General features: G+C 36.9%; 1 protein-coding gene across 4 annotated transcripts in view; it reads left to right on the forward strand.

Moving 5' to 3' along the window:
• PRUNE2 (prune homolog 2 with BCH domain) overlaps window positions 1-18,115 on the forward strand; it is a 275,668-nt gene that overhangs the window by 53,518 nt on the left and 204,035 nt on the right. For all 4 annotated transcript variants that reach the window (XM_070480322.1, XM_070480323.1, XM_070480321.1 and 1 more), the window contains exons 3-4: window positions 237-439; window positions 2,790-2,953. In XM_070480322.1, coding sequence (XP_070336423.1) covers window positions 237-439; window positions 2,790-2,953 — 367 coding nt within the window. The remainder of the gene's footprint in view (window positions 1-236; window positions 440-2,789; window positions 2,954-18,115) is intronic.

Genomic DNA, 18,115 nt, shown 5'->3' on the forward strand with positions numbered 1-18,115 from the left:
AAGGCAAGAGAAGTTTCATGTGGAGTCACAAGAGATGAACAAAAATTAGGGACCACTTAATCCGTGGAAAATGCTCTGCTCATTGGGTTCAGGAAAAACTGGTACTGAATGTGAAGTGGTTTAGCGAGACCAAAGGACCTTCATTCCCTTTGCAGTTACCCTCTGGCTTGAGAAAATGTAATTGTGTTTTATCCTCCCGCTGCTGTCAGTGACTCCGTCAACTTTTTTCTTGGTAGGTCAGCCCTCCAGGGGTTCTCTGCTTGCCGGTGCTGAACATACCGAGGACTGAATTCAGTTACTTCACCGAAACAAGGTTTATTTTAGAAGAGCTAAATATCTCTGAATCATTCCACATATTCCGAGATGAAATCAATCTGCATCAGCTAAATGATGAAGGGAAGTTATCTCTAACACTTGTTGGCAGCAACGTACTGGCAAGGTAAGGCTCTGGAGGGAGGTTTGATATTTTAAAAAAGATTTTTCTGGGCCAAGTATTACCTTGTTCATGTTTTTTGTGGTTTGGGAAGATGTATTAAAGGCAGAGAACATTTCGAAGAAAGGGAATGTATTTTTTCTCTTACAGCAAAATTTGGGCTATGCCAAGCCTCTGTTTTTACTTTGGCATTCCAGATATGACATCTTTGAGTGGAAAATACTTATAAAATAGGCCCAAATTTTAATTTTAAATCATATCAAACACTTTCTATATAACAATGCAACTTTATACTGCTGCTGGAAATGTATAATGAAGATTGAAATTAACACTAAATAAAACTGAAAAATTCTTAAGAAAGAAATCTTGGTAGTGAAATGGAAAATTATGTACATGGGCTAGGAAAGCCATTCAGTCATTGGCTCCTTTAGTCATAGCATTTACTATAAAAGCAAGATGGATTCTGTAAAGTTCATGTAATTTGAACTCCTTATTTTATGGACAAGAAACCCAAAACCCATTCGCAAATGACTTGCCCAAAGTACAACATGCAGTTAATAGAAGGGTTTTGATGAGAACACAGATCTTCTGTTTCCTTCAGTAAGTACTTAGGAGTTGCTAACTGGTGCATGAATCTACAGATATTGTACATAAAGAGGAATAAGACAAATTTCTTGCCTTCACAGTTCTTACAACCCATCACAAAGAGTTGCATTTGGTAAGTTCTCTGTTGCTAGTGAGTGAAGAGTCCCCAGTTAAACATCTCAGCCATCTGAGGTGATAGTTTTTTGCAAACTTTGCCCATTTTCTCATCATTGATATGGCATTCACCCATGGACATTTACCTTAGTATACATGAAATAAAATGTAAAAGTATCTGATTTTTTATCTACCTTTCTTAAGGAAGCATATTTAGGTATGAATACATTATATTGTCAGTTGTGAAGCTCATTCAGTTATAAAGAGTTTGGAAAATGATCTGCCTCTGTAGGGTTGTTTTTATCCCCATGATACTCAAAACACTCAAAATTCTTTTGAATAATACTTATTAATTAGTTGTTAACTGGCTGAGAGTTATTCATAGGTTATTTGACTGAATTCCATTATCATTGTTCAGGTTGATCATGTGCTTGTCTAAATTTGTGTGTTAACTTTTTCAAACTAACTATAGCACAAGGAGACGTGGAAAGAGGCAATGCAAGATGCCGAAGAAGGGAACTATGAAATTTGTGTCAGTTAAGATTTTAGGAAGAGTTTTGTTACCAATTAAAATGGAAACATTTATTCTGATTTTGAGACTGAAGTTGTGGAGCCTTGCTTTGGGATTGTTTACAAAACAGAATGTTTTTCAAAAATAAACTGCAATTTTCATTTCCTTCATTGCCATTCTTTGAGTTTTGGCAGACAGAATCCAGTCAGTTTTATCCACCTCTTTCTTCCTGCCTTTGATAAAAGCCAACTATATCTCATATAAAAAGAATGATGCAGAAATAAATAAGCTAGAAGTATTTTTTTTCCAGCAACATAACTGAATGTGTAAGTTTTGGATCCAGATAGTTAAGAGTTTAAATATAAGTAGTCTACTTACTAGGGCTTCCCAGGTGGCTCAGTGGTAAAGAGTCTACACGCCAAGCAGGAGATGTGGGTTTGATCCCTGGGTTGGGAAGGTCCCCTGGAGAAGGAAATGGCAACCCCCTCCAGTTCTTGCCTGAAAGATACCATGGACGGAAGAGCCTGGCTGGCTATAGTCCATAGGGTTGCAAAGCATCAGACATGACTTAGGGACTAAATAGCAATGGCGGCAGCAGCAGTCTTACTGGCTGTGTGGTCTTGGTCACTGTTATTTAATTTTATTTTTACACAATATTTAAAGGTTACACTCCATTTACAGTTTTTACGAAGTATTGGCCATATTTCCTGTGTTTGTAATGGTCACATTTCTTAACCTTTCCATGCTTTTTTTCCCCACCTGTAAAAATAAGAATTTTAATAGAACCCACTGAGTAGAGTCAGTTTATATTATAAAATGTAATAATACTGAGAAAGTATTTATTACAGTGTCCAGCCTGTAGTGGAAAGTCAATAAATGTTAGCTATAGCAATGATTATTATCGTTGTTATTATTATTTTCCAACAGCCAAACAAGAGATGGAAGTGCCAAGGTGTGAAGGTCTTCAAAGACTCTTGGGGATGTAATTAATTAAAATGAAATGTGAAAACACATAAAGAATAAGTCATGTGAACTTATTTTTGGTTATTAAGAGGAAGTCATTTGTGTGGAAACAAGAGATTAAATAATTCCAGAAAGTAAGAAAATATGCCCTCTTTCTTTTCCTCTCCTCCATTTGCTTTCCAGTGAGGACAAAACTTTAGAATCAGCAGTCGTCAAGGTTATTAATCCGGTGGAGCAGGGTGACGCCGGCTTTGAGTTCCGAGAGCCGTCGTCGTCTCTGGTGGCGAAAGAGATCCTCCAGGAGGCTCCCGAGGTCATCACCGAGCAGCTGGCTCATCTGCTCAGAGGTGAGAGATGCCTCTTCCCATTAAATACTGGAAGGCTTAATGGAGTGTCTCTAGACTCACTCATGCACAAAGAGTGCGACCCATTCTTGGGTTAACAGTCCCCTTCAAGACCACGGGAAGCTTCAGCAGAGAGGCAGGGAGTAAAGAGTTTGTTAAAGAGTAGCATTATATTGAATATTAAAAATGTGCATTTAGAAATAGGCATGAAGGATCTTTGCTGTTTCACCAGACAGCAATATTAAACGTTCCCACTCCACAGCAGCATGGATATGGGCCAGAATTCCACGTTCCTCACTGAAATGTCTCCTGGTACTGATCCACGCTCGTTTATGTAACACTACTCGGATGGGACCGTCAGCTGCCTTCCTTTTGATGATACTGTGCAGGAGTTATATGGTTAAACTGCCACCTCCTTCTCTCCCCATCACGTCGTGTTTCCATCTTCACCCAGTTAGCTTTAAGTACTGTGTTCTCAGCGCGCTGTCATCAGTTACCCTCCTCATCTCTTTTTCATCTTCCTCAGCGGGGTCTATCACTTCTAAACGGTGGTTTCTAAGCTGGAAATTGTCCACTGACTTTGGTGCCACAAAATTACCACAAAAATTCCGTATTGTCTCATGTAGGACAGTTTTGGGTTTTATAGAAAGCTGTTTTTCCTCCTTTCAACCATCTATCTTGAACATGATAGACCAAGTTTTTCTCAGGAGTATTTGACACAAGGAAGTGAAAAACAGTGATTAACAGGCTGAAAGAATTAAAAAAGGAAAGAGAGGTCCAAGAATATGGTGACTACTCCTTTAAGGCTTATTTTTTTTTTTCCTTTTTCTTTTTCTTCCTCTGCCTCTACCAGAATTTGGAGGGAAAAGGGTCCAGGACTCCTATAGTTACTATAAATGTCTTAGAACCAGTGGCCGCAGTCAACCTGTTTTAAATACTTTTCTGGCTATGGACATCTGTAAAACTGCTCTCTGGAAAACTGTGCCTTCAACTAAACTAAGTAACCACAACCATTTATCTCTGACAGAACAGAAGGGAAATAAAGGCAATTGGGGATCTCGGCCAAAAGGGAAGTTGTTTGACAGTGCAAATATGTGGTGCAGGCAAACACTAGAGAATATGTTGTTTAATTATTTTGAAACTAAGAAGTTTGGTTTATTGTTCAAAAAGATACATGTGTCATTTAGTAGGGAAAAATGTAGTCAATGAACAGTTCAGCATGATTTTCCCTAAGTAATAAGGTAATACCAAGCTGTAGTACTTGGAACAAAGATATGATTTTGTTGCTGATGATGACAGTGACAACGGTGATAATAATGGTGATATTCAGATTTAGGGAATTAGAATATTGTGGCTCAGATAGCAAAGAATCTGCCTGCAATGCAGGAGACACAGGTTCGATCTTTGGGTCAGGACGAGCCCCTGGAGAAGGGAACAGCTACCCACTCTAGTATTCTTGCCTGGAGAATTCCACAGACAGAGGAGTGTGGCAGGCTACAGTCTGTGGGGTTGCCAAGAATTGGACGTGACATGTCCAGTTGGACATGAGGAACCAACCCTTTGATGGATATTACACTTTAGACCCTCTTGTTAGTTCCCTTAGTTTTAGTTTGCAGAGTTGCCAAGAATTAGAACTGTGGTAAAGGACCTTGGTTTTTTTTTTTTTTCCATCATCAGAGATTTTTCATAACTTTGGGTTTGAAGTGGCCTTGGGAAGCTGGCAGAATAAGACTGTCACTTCCTTGTTGCTTGGAAATTGGAGTTTGGACAGACACAGTCCGTTTACCTATGAAGACTGCCCACACAGACACTGTCAGGAGAAAGCTAAGGTTGCTGAAGCCTGGCCGTAGAAGACATGGGTGGTTTAACGTAGTAGAAAGAGAGCTCTGGAGACCTTTGACCGAGGTGTGACACGTGCATATGCATGTGTACGGTATGTGGAGGGGAGATGGAGCATTTTGGAACAGTTTGGCCAAGATGAACTGAAGAATGATGATCCTGGGAGTTTAACTTTAAAAAGGTAACTTAAGTGTTTGGAGCAAGAAGGGCAATGGCCACTTTGTAAAATCTCCTGACTTTAATAAATATAAGAAGGGAATCAAGTTGAATTTTGCTGTACTCACTAAACTGAAAATTAGATTTTATGGCTTTCTAATCATGTATTAACACCAAACCTAAAGGAGTGTTTTAAAGGGAAGTTTTTTTTATATGCCTATACATAATTTTAGGATTTATTATTTTCATAATGTCATTCTTTCTGAAGGGTTTTCTGTAGAAACAGCTATGATTTATTTTGCATTTTGGGGTGCTCAAAATGATCATTAATTTGACACACATTTCTAGACCATGTATTATGCATTCTTCTAGGTCTTGAAGGGATGCAAATTTCTACACACACCTTTGCCATAAAGAATTCTGAGAAGTGTCTGTTTCCAGATGACATGAAATTAAATATTTAGTCAAGATTTGACTTGCTATACATTGAAGCAAATACATTGCTGATTTGGAGACTTGCATGTCATCCATGCCTTCTTAGGGACAACATGTTTGTATAATATTAGAGGTTCTTTTCTACTGTTTTCATGAGGAAAGTGCCGAGTAACCAAAATACTTTTGCAAATTCTTAAAGTAATCATGAGGCAAAAAAAAAAAAAAAAAAAATTTAGTCAAGACTTGAAATAGTCCTTGAAAGCATCATAATTGGACCTCTATGGAAGATATGTTATTATAAACTTTGTGCCAAAAAACCTGAATATACTCCAAACTAAGGACTTTGTCAGTCTAACTGTTCTTTGCCTTTCATTCCCATGGTCACACCCTAAAATCCATCATGCTGAGGCTGGTGTGCTGTAAATGGATTTCTTGAGCCAAGATATTGATCCCCTCAGTCCTTGGAGAGGACCGTTAGTATGCCTCTTAGCATGGTACACTGAATAAAAATACCTGTAATTTTCAGTTTGTTCCTTAATGTGCAAAAAGGTTGGGCCTATTCTTTTTTAGTATTGCTTGTTGGTACCTTCTCTTCTGCTCAACTTCTAAATATTGCAGTACCCTAGAACTTTGTCCTGGGGGCATTTTTTATCTGTACAGTACTTAGATGGCCTCATTTAGTTCCAAAATCTTAAATGTAACACACAGGCTGTGACTCCTGTATCTCTAACCATAACCTCTCTTTAGAATTTGCCCACTTGACACCCTCACGTGCATGTCTAATTAGCACCACTACTTCAACAGGGCTGTCGTGGAACCCTTTGGTTCCCTGTACCTCCAAACCTACTTTTATCCCAGTTCACTAATAGTAGTGAAAGGTACTGACAGCCACGCAGTTGTTCAAGCCATTCAAGCTAAAAGTGATTCTTAATTCTTTTACCTTTCCTCCCTCGTTGATGCGTCGACATGTCCTGCTGACTCTACATCTAAAACCTAACCTGCATCCATCCACCTTTCTCATGATAACTACTAGTATTTCAATCCAAGTCACTCTCTTTGACTAATGCCATAGCTGCCTGACTGTTGCCCTATTTTCTTCATAAAATCTATTGCTTACAAAGTGATCATAAAAGTTTAAACCAGTCAAGTCAATCCCCTGCATAAAATCCATCATACTCAAGATCCAAGCATTACAATCCACAATCCACAACACAACCTTGCCTCTGCCAATTCCAACATCATCTCATGCCTTTTTCCCGTTTTCCCATTGTGTGTTCTAGGAAGAGAGGCCTTTCATCCTTTCAAATATGCCACACTCTTCCACTCTTAAGGATTGACATAAACTATACCTTCCTTCTGAAATGCTTGTTTCTACCCATCTACTTAGCTTTATCACTGTATCTTCTTCTCCCTCTTGGTCCTTTATTGCAGAATATAAGCTTCATGAGATAAGAGACCATACATGTTTTGTTCATTGCTCCACTGTAGAAGAAATGGAGTAGCCATCATAGTCAACAAAAGAGTCCAAAACGCAGTACTTGGATGCAATCTCAAAAACGACAGAATGATCTCTGTTCATTTCCAAGGCAAACCATTCAATGTGACAGTAATCCAAATCTATTCCCCTACCAGTAATGCTGAAGAAGCTGAAATTGAACGGTTCTATGAAGACCTACAAGACCTTTTAGAACTAACACCCAAAAAAGATGTCCTTTTCATTATAGGGGACTGGAATGCAAAAGTAGGAAGTCAAGAAATACCTGGAGTAACAGGCAAATTAGGCGTTGGAGTACAGAATGAAGCAGGGCAAAGGCTAATAGAGTTTTGCCAAGAGAACTCACTGGTCATAGCAAACACTCTCTTCCAGCAACACAAGAGAAGACTCTACACATGGACATCACCAGATGGCCAACACCAAAATCAGATTGATTATATTCTTTGCAGCCAAAGATGGAGAAGCTCTAAACAGTCAACAAAAACAAGAATGGGAGCTGACTGTGGCTCAGATCATGAACTCCTTATTGCCAAATTCAGACTTAAATTGAAGAAAGTAGGGAAAACCACTAGACCATTCAGGTATGACCTAAATCAAATCCCTTATGACTGTACAGTGGAAGTGAGAAATAGATTTAAGGGACTAGATCTGATAGACAGAGTGGCTGATGAACTATAAATGGAGGTTTGTGACATTGTACAGGAGACAGGGATCAAGACCATCCCCAAGAAAAAGAAATGCAAAAAAGCAAAATGACTGTCTGAGGAGGCCTTACAAATAGCTGTGAAAAGAAGGGAAGCGAAAAGCAATGGAGAAAAGGAAAGATATTCCCATTTGAATGTAGAGTTTCAAAGAATAGCAAGGAAAGATAAGAAAGCCTTCCTCAGTGATCAGTGCAAAGATAGAGGAAAACAATAGAACAGGAAAGACTAGAGATCTCTTCAAGAAAGTTAGAGATACCAAGGTAACATTTCATGCAAAGATGGGCTCAATAAAGGACAGAAATGATATGGACCTAACAGAAGCATAAGATACTAAGAAGAGGTGGCAAGAATACACAGAAGAACTATCCAAAAAAGATATTCACAACCCAGATAATCACGATGGCATGATCACTCACCTAGAGCCTGACATCCTGGAATGTGAAGTCAAATGGGCCTTAGGAAGCATCACTATGAACAAAACTAGTGGAGGTGATGGAATTCTAGTTGAGCTATTTCAAATCCTAAAAGATGATGCTGTGAAAGTGTTGCACTCAGTATGCCAGCAAATTTGGAAAACTCAGCAGCGGCCACAGGACTGGAAAAGGTCAGTTATCATTCCAATCCCAAAGAAAGGCAATGCCAAAGAATGCTCAAACTTCCGCACAATTGCACTCATCTTGCATGCTAGTAAAGTAATGCTCAAAATTCCCCAAGCCAGGCTTCAGCAATACGTGAACTGTGAATTTGCAGATGTTCAAGCTGGTTTTAGAAAGGGCAGGGGAACCAGAGATCAAATTGCCAACATTTGCTGGATTATCAGAAAAGCAAGAGAGTTCCAGAAAAACATCTATTTCTGCTCTATTGACTATGCCAAAGGCTTTTACTGTGTGGATCACAATAAACTGGAAAATTCTGAAAGAGATGGGAATACCAGACCACCTGACCTGCCTGTTGAGAAATCTGTATGCAGGTCAGGAAGCAACAGTTAGAACTGGACATGGACCAACAGACTGGTTCCAAATAGGAAAAGGAGTACGTCAAGGCTGTATATTGTCACCCTGCTTATTTACCTTATATGCAGAGTACATCATGAGAAACGCTGGGCTGGAAGAAGCACAAGGTGGAATCAAGATTGCCGGGAGGAGTATTAATAACCTCAGATATGCAGATGACACCACCCTTATGGTAGAAAGTGAAGAACTAAAGCCTCTGATGAAAGTGAAAGAGGAGAGTGAAAAAGTTGGCTTAAAGCTTAACATTCAGAAAACTAAGATCATGGCATCCGGTCCCACCACTTCATGGCAAATAGATGAGGAAACAGTGGAAACAGTGGCTGACTTTATTTTGGAGGGGGTCCAAAATCACTGCAGATGGTGATTGCAGCCATGAAATTAAAAGATGCTTACTCCTTGGAAGAAAAGCTATGACCAACCTAGACAGCATATTAAAAAGCAGAGACATTACTTTGACAACAACGGTCCATCTAGTCAAAGCTATGGTTTTTCCAGTGGTCATGTACAGATGTGAGAGTTGGACTATAAGGAAAACTGAGCAGAGAAGAATTGATCCTTTTGAACTGTGGTGTTGGAGAAGACTCTTGAGAGTCCCTTGGACTGCAAGAAGATCCAACCAGTCCTTCCTAAAGGAGATCAGTCCTGGGTGTTCATTGGAAGGACTGATGCTGAAGCTGAAACTCCAGTACTTTGGCCACCTGATGCAAAGAGCTGAGTCATTTGAAAAGACTCTGATGTTGGGAAAGATTGAAGGCAGGAGAAGAAGGGGATGACAGAGGATGAGGTGGTTAGATGGCATCACTGACTCAAAGGACATGAGTTTGGGTAAACTCCGGGAGTTGGTGATGGACAGGGAGGCTTGGAGTCCTGTGGTTCATGCGGTCACAAAGAGTTGGACATGACTGAGCGACTGAACTGAACTGAACCACTATTCTTTTCTCTTGTGCCTGCAACAGTGTCTGTCATGTAAAAGACCCTCAATAAATCCTGCCGTGAAATGAATTTTGCAAGAGTTTTTTATATCCTTTTTGTTTTATGACTATATTGATTTAGTTGATACTATGATATTATATTAATAATTTCCATTTCATTCCAGCCCATCCCTCCAATATTCTTTATGTCCAGAATTTGAACATTATTCCTTCCAATAATATCCTCCCCCCTTTTTTTGCTTTTAGAAATCTTTGTTTTGGTATTTTTCAACTGTTTATTTCTATTATCATCTTTATATATGTATCTTATATATATACATATATATATATTTAATTTTAGCCTTTCATGGAATATAATACATGTACAGAAAAGAATACAAAACATGAATAGAAAAATTTAAATATACAGCTCAGTGAAATATCACAAAAGAGACATCTTTTTAACAATTAATCAGGTAAAATATGGAACAAGATAACGTCCTTGTGCCTCTCCCCATCACAACTCTGTCCCTCTTTAAAGATAACCAATATTTTGATCTTTACAGCACACAGCTTCCTGATTTTCTTTAAATTTTACCACCCCAGTGTGTTCCCCATAACACTAGAGATTGGTTTTTGTCTCTTTGGCATATTATATAAATTGGATCATATAGTGTAACTATTTTTATTATATCCCTGCTTTTATATTAAATGTAATATCTGTTTGCAAAGGCCAGTCATCTGTCTATCCATTTATTTATTTTTTGTGTCCTTTCTTTTTCCATAGAATATTTGAGGTGGCTACAAAAATGCATGTAAATATAATAAAACAGAAAAAAAGAGTCAGGGTCAGGAAACATACCAATAAATAAATTTGGAGGAGTAAAAGTGATGTTCTGTTTGAAAGTTTGAATGTGAGCCTCCTGGAGACAAGAAATAAATAGAAATATAATTAACTGTGAAATTCATATTATTAGTGAAACAAACACATATACCAGTTCCTTATTAAAAGAGTATCTAGGTCTGAAGGTTTTTTCATTGCATCATCCTTATTGAAAGGACACCTAATAACATCATAGATATTCTCCAACTCTTACATATGTAATAGCGTTTTATATAGGTACTGGGCAGTGTATCACACACTTTTCTGCTCCTCAATCAGCATGTGGGGATTGTTCTAATCAGCTTGATGTTTAGTAAAGACTAGACTGTTCCTGTTCCAAGTCTCTTTTTCTATACAGGCTGGTGTTTATTCTAAATATAGGAAATTAATACTTAAAATTAGTCATATTGGAATCTTTTGTAGTCTTAGTCTTATACTCACTGCTCTAGCTATGTGTCAGAATGTTTGCATGATGGGATAATATTATATTCAAATATGGGGGTAGAACCTGATTAATATGGATGCTGTTAAAAGATCATTTGTATGCCAATTAAAAGTAGATATCAAGCTGCCAGTGAAGAGATAACCTGCTGTGTTTATCTAATCATCTGCCCTGTCACTCTGTCATCTGGACCTTGGCAGGACAGTTATGGATAAATGCCAACAGGTGACACAGCCATGGCTAATGTGTGTTCAGGCTCTTTAGGGCATTTGAGGAAGTTGACATAATTTGCATTTTCTTGAATTAATACTTCTTACAATAGTTAGATCTTGCTGTTGTCTTTTAGTAGGACATATGTCAAACTTAGAAATTTCAGGATGCAGCTCATGAGCATCAGCTTCATCTGAAAGGCATAGATTGACTTATGGAGACTGCTTTCTAATTATTTGTGTAAGAAATTATCTGAAAAGAGAATGTGCTCATTCAGATGAGATCACAAATGACCTTGATTTTTGGAGATCTGTCTTTTCACTTCTTCATCCCCTCCCCGTCTATATTTTTGCTATTGTGGTTCTTGTTCTTTGTTTTATTTCTTTTCTCCTAACTTTTCATCTCCTCTTCCTCTTCTTATTTTCTTCCTCCTACTATTTGCTTCTAAGGCTTATTATTATTTTCAAACAAGTTACCGTCTGTTCTAAAAGTCACATACAGTCATTGTGGCCTAAAGTTGGTGTTTGGTTACACCCTGAGTTTGTACCAAAAGTAAACAATTATAGACCTGTCAGACTCCTCAACCTGTATTCGTTTTCTGCAGAAATGTTTACTAGAGGGCTATTGTCAAACATAAGGTCCATTAAATTGCTGAATCATCGCACTGAGGATTTGTGTGCCCACATGTGTATTTGTGTGTGTGTGTGCGCGTGCTTTCCAGAACTAACTGGCAATGATGAGACTGCAATCACCGATTACCAGGCAGGTTTCCATCAAAACCACAGCTCACTGGACCTTTCATGTTTCTTTTCTTTGTACAAGGCCTTGACAGAGCCATAACTTGAATAGTGAAACAAGTAACAGCAATTGTTCTTAGCTGAGGAAGTGGAAAAAATATGCCCTAGCTTTTAAAGAAATAATTCTCTCCTTCTGTTGGTTCCATTTGAACGTTAATAAAGAATTGTTGCTTGCTATTTTCATAGCCTGGATTAACAGCTTCAAAAAGATCCTTTTAAGGAGGTCTAATAGGAAAGGAACAGAGCCAGACCATTTTTTTCCCTCTCTTGCCCAAAGAGTGAATCATTCATCTCCCAAAATGGTTACAAAGTCCAGAAGGAATTACAGGGCTGTTTTCCTTTGGCCTGAGTTGGGGGAAGGGGAGAGAAATTATTTTTTCTGCTAGATACAAAACCAGAACAATTCCTCAATCTTAGTGTGTTAATTATTTCTCTTGCTTTATAAAGATGAATTTTATTCTTAAATTCAGGCATTTTAAATTTATAAGATTATTAAGCACTTGAATAACTTGCTCCCTTTTTAGCCCTTGGCAGGCAAAAATACAAGTTGTAGTTTCCATTTTTTTTCTCCTTCTTTCTCCCTCCCCACTTCCTCCCTCTCTCCATTATTTGGCCCTTAATTTTTTTGTTTCAGTATGAAAAAATGATCCCAGGTGAAACAGGAAAGAGGTTTAAATCCCTTCTTTTCTGCCAAGAATTTATCATGCAGAATATGCCTTGACTGTGGTGAATGTTTTCCCCAAACAACTTCTGACTTCATTAGTTCATGTTTAATATTAATGCACTGCAATTGCTTTTGGGAAGAGGTCCTTCACTTCTCCATCTTTTGAACAAAGAATATGTGGTTGATTATTTTTCTAATGGAATGAAATATTTACTATTTTATTATAATTGCTTTCTTTGTTACTTGTTGGTAATTTCTCATATACATATACATGTATATGAATTTAAGGATTTTTTTAGTTCTGCAGATTTAACTGGAAGTTAAGTCAACTCCTATGTCAAAAATAGGTTTGATTTTGCTAAGAGGTGCTTTTGGCTACTCTACATCCTGCTACTGATACTTAACTTAAGTATGTTACTAAATGGGCCTCTAGAGTGAAGTAGAAAAATTTGCTATAGATGAATCCCTTGAATAAAGTTGGGCCATAGCCCAACAGTAAAACAACTCAGAGTGTGGTGAGCATCTTTTTGACTTATTTTTTTCCTACTTACATCAGAACTTCATTTCTTTCTTAATTGTCAAGTCAAAATGATAATGTCAGAAGTTCCTTTTCATTGAATTATTCTGTTGGATTCTGTTTAGTGCAATACCTATTAGATTAATTTCTGAATACTGTCTTTTTGTGTATTTTAAAATTAAAATCATTAAACCGAAAAAATTGGAATCTAGGTTTGACTGTAAGCCAGGCATATTTTTGTCAAATTTATTACTAAATATTTATATTTTGATGCTATTACAGTTTAATTTAAATTTGATTTTCTAATTGCTCGTGATTGTTTATAGAAATAGAAGAGTTTGTATTACTGACATTATACCCAGCAGCCTTGCTAAATTTATTTACTGTCTTAAGTTAATTTGTGTTATTAATTAGTTAATTCATTTGTTACTGAATAATTAATTTATTTGCATTTTCATTTTTAAGTTGATACACATATCGTCTATGAAGAAGTCAGTTTTTATTTCTCCTTTTTCTTTACACTTTAACCTTTTTTTGTTTTTACACTTCTACTTCTTTTACTGTCTATTTCTCTGGTTAGGACTCACACTGCAGTGTTCAGTAGAAATAGCATGCATCTTTGTCTAATTCCTGATTTGAGGTGGAAGTCTTTCATAATTCATAGTTAAGGGTAATGTTTGTTTTTCTTATTTTTTTTTCCTCTTTCTTTTAAAATTGTTTTGTTTTTTAAATGTTTATAATATTGTGTTGGTTTCTGCCATACAACAATGTGAATTAGCCATAACCTTACTTAGTTTTTATAAATGACCTTCATCAAATTAAGGAAGTTGTCTTTTATTTATACTTGGCTGAGATTTAATATGATTAAATCTTGGATTGTATCAAGTAGTTGATAGACAACTAGACCTTTACTGAGGTGACCATTTGATATTTCTCTTCTACTAGGGTGCTAAATTATGTTAACTTTGGAATGTTAACTTGACCTTTAATTCCTAAAAAGTCCCTATTTGGTGACAATTCAATATCTTATTATATATTGCTATCTTGATTTGGGGCTAGCTTAAAACATTTTTTTGCAACTATACTTATGAGAAAGATCTGCCTCTGCTTCTTCTTTCTTGTACTGTCTCTACTGAGTGTTGGTATAAAGATTATGCTGGATTCAGAAAATAAGATGGGAAATATTTTCTCTTTCTAATCTTTGGGAGAATTTGTGTATAATTACTGTATTGTTTTCTTAGATGTGTGGAACTATGGATATTAAACTATGGATTAAAATAAATACAAAACCATCCCAATTTTAAATTTCTTTTCCTATCAGTTTGGCAAGTTGAGTTTTTCCAGAAATGCCCATTTCCTCTAAAATTTAAAATCTATTAAGATTATATTTATCTTTTAAAAAATATTTATTTATTTGGCTGAGCCAGGTCTTAGTTGGTGCATGCAGGATCTTTAGTTGTGGCATGTGGGACCTAGTTCCCTGACCAGGGATTGAACCGTGGCCCCATGCACTGGGAGTGTGGAGTCTTAGCCACTGGATCACTAGGGAAGTCCCCTATACTTATCTTTATAGTCATTAGAATCTGTAGTATGTCACTGTTTCATTTTTAATGTTGGAAAATTCTACCTGCTGTCATTTTGTTTTTTAATCATTTTCAAAAACCATATTAGTCTTTTCCAAGAATCAGTATTTTGTTTTATTTTCCTTATATGTGTTTCTTTTTCATGTTTTTAAGTTTTGCTCTTATCTTTATTATATCCTTCCTTCTACATTTTTTTAGTTGAGGTGTCTTTTTTTTTAACATCTCATGCTTTTGAGGTTATAAAATTTCCTCAGCACATCTCTAGTTGCATCTTACAAGTTTAAATGTAGTATTTTCATATCATTCAATTAAAATGTATTCTAATTTATGTTGTGATTTTTCCTTTTACCATGATTTGGAAGTGCATTGTTTATGTTTCAAACATTTGGAAATATTCTAGTTTTGTTTTATTATCGATTTTTGGACTATTTTCATGATGGCTATAGAATATAACTCACTGTAATCCTCTGAAATTTGTTGAAGTTTGTCTCAACAAGTGGCCAATTTTGGTTAATGTCTCATTTGTGTTAGAAGATAAAGTATAGTCTGATGTTGTTGATAATGATAAATTTATGTCAGATCAACTTTGTTACTCATGTTGCTCGCATATTCTATATATTTACTGATTTTTTTTTCCTGCTGGTTCTTAGAGTTGCTGAGAGATGTGTGCTAAAATTTCCCACTGAGATTGTATATTTATTCTTCATTCAGTTATGTCAATTTTTGCTTTAGATATTGGGAAGCTATTAGATAATGTTATTAGTAATGTTATTAGTTCATGTAACATTAGGATTGACGTATCTACCTGAAGGTTGATTCTTTAATAATAAGCACATATTTGTCTTAAGCTCAAGTAATTCTTCTTGTCTTTGAGTATCTAATATTGGTATATTATACCAGTGTTACATCTTTTTCTACTTTTTTACTTTCAGTCTTTCAATATCGTTATATCTAAGGTGTACTCATGTAAAAAGTATATTGCTGTTGTAGATTTTAAAAGAGTTTGATAATTTTTGTCTTTTAATTGAAGTAGCTCAGCTGGTAAAGAATCTGTCTGCAATGCAGGAGACCCCAGTTCAATTCCTGGGTCGGAAAGATCCGCTGGAGAAGGGATAGGCTTCCCACTCCGGTATTCTTGGGCTTCTCTGGTAGCTCAGCTGGGAAAGAACCTGCCTGCAATGTGGGAGACCTGGGTTTGATCCCTGGGTTGGGAAGATCCCCTGGAGAAGGGAACAGCTACCCACTCCACTATTCTGGCCTGGAGAATTCCATGGGCTGTATAGTCCATGGGGTCACAAAGAGTCAAGCACAACTTAGCGAGTGAACAACGAGCAACAACAAAAAACACATAACATTAAATTTACCAACTTAAACATCTTTAAGTGTACAGTTCAATAAAGTATACCCACATTGTTGTACAACAGAGCTCTAGAACTTGTTCGTCTTGCAGTACTGAAACTATATCCACTGAACAGTCATTGTCTCTTTATATTAATGTAATTGCTCTTACGTTTGGGCTTAATATGTCATTTTGCTATTTGTTTTCTACTTGTCTCAGATTTTCCCCTTTTTACTATTATTACACTAAATAAGAATTTTTACTACTACATTTTCCTTCATTAGCGTATTAGTTATGAATTCCTTTTTAGAAAATTATTTTAGTAGTTACAATTAAGATTTAAAATACCATTAATTTATCTTATAAATCAATATTTTTACCAGTTGCCTGATCATCCAAGAACCTTAGAGAAATTTGTCTCTGCTTAGTTCAATCTGCTATTTGTTACTGTTGAAATGCATTTTAATTACACATCTATTTTAAACTCCATATTATAAATGTTTTATACAGTGGACACTGATTTATTCTCACTCATATATTTATATTCTCCAATACTTTTTCCTTGCTGTTGTTTTTTTTGCTACAATCTATAATAACTTTCTTCTCCCTTTACTGTTTTTTGAGTGTGAATTCTTCTTATGACAAATACTTCCAATTTATATTTCTGAAAACATCTTTATTTTGCCTTCATTTTTCTTATATTTCAGTATGTATGTATGTGAAAGTCATTCAGTCATGTCCAATTCTTTGCAACCCCATGGACTGTAGAGTCCATGGGATTCTCTAGGCCAGAATACTGGAGTGGGTAGCCTATCTCTTCTCCAGCGGATCTTCCTGACCTAGGAATTGAACCAAAGTGTCTTGCATTACAGGCAGATTCTTTACCACCTGAGCTATCAGGGAAGAATTCAATGTCGGCAATATTTTTGTATCAGCACTTTGAAGCTGTAATTTCAGTATATTTTGACTTTCATCGTTTTAGATGAGATTAGGGCTCAGTTTTATTGTAGTTCCTTTGACAGTAATATATTTCTTTTTCTCTGATATATAATTTACTTTTCCTCTGTGAGTTAGCAGTTTTACTGTCACGTGCCTAGAGGTAGTTTCTTTGTATTTATTGTTTTGGATTCATAATTTACTTCGAATATTTGAATAATCTCTTTAATTACTTTTGAAAAATGATTGGCTACTCTTTTCAAATATTGTTCCATCCCCTTTTCTCTCTCCTTTCCAAGGGGAACCCTGTTACATATATCTTAGACCTTTTATCGATGTCATCTATGTTTCTTATGATCATCTCGGTCTTTTGATAATTTTATTATTGGTTAGTTCTAGTTAGTTACCTTCCATCCTTGCACTGGCCAAATCTCCCACCTGAGTGCCTGTACGCATGCTCTGCCTGGGTCAGCATCTCCCGGTACCTTGCCTTTGCCGTAAGTCACTTGTTATTCAAGTCTCGGCTTAGCTTAACTCTCTCTAGGAAAACTTTTATGACCTCTAGATTCTTGCCTCGATTCAGAGTACTGTGTTTTTCCGCAGTGATATTTCTCAACCCCCTCATATTCAAAATGTATGTGGGACTTCCCTCGTGGCCCAGTGGATAGGAGCCCACCTGCCAATGCAGTGGACGCGAGTCCGCATCCTGGTTTGGGAAGATGCCACGTGCCTCAGGGCAGCTGAGCTCGTGCACCACCGCCACTGACCCTGCGCTGCAGAGTCTGTGAGCCGCGACTGCCGAGCCTGCGTGTCGGAACTGCTGAAGCTCAGGCATCTCGAGCCTGTGGTCTGCAATGGGGGGAGCCTCCACAGCGAGACGTTCTCGCACCGCAGCTAGAGAGTAGCCCTTGCTTGCCGCAGCTAGAGAAAAGTTCGAGCAGCAGCGAAGATCCGGCACAGCCAAAAACAAACAAAATAGATACATTTTCAAAAAGCAAAAGAACATGGATGTTTTACTTATTTGTAGCGCCTGAACAACGATAAGCTTCAACCGGCAAGGCTAGCATTATTCCAGTCATGAATCGCTGGCATCTAGTATAGCACTTGGCTCATAATAGGTGCTCAGCAGTTCTTTGCTAAAGGGATGAATGAATGAATAAGATGCTTTAAATGTATTTGGCAGTATTTATTTCTCATGATGATGTTTACATTTATTGATTTTTTGGTATGTAACCTTATAA

This window comes from Odocoileus virginianus, chromosome 18 (genome assembly GCF_023699985.2).
Source record: "Odocoileus virginianus isolate 20LAN1187 ecotype Illinois chromosome 18, Ovbor_1.2, whole genome shotgun sequence".
NCBI lineage: Eukaryota > Metazoa > Chordata > Mammalia > Artiodactyla > Cervidae > Odocoileus > Odocoileus virginianus.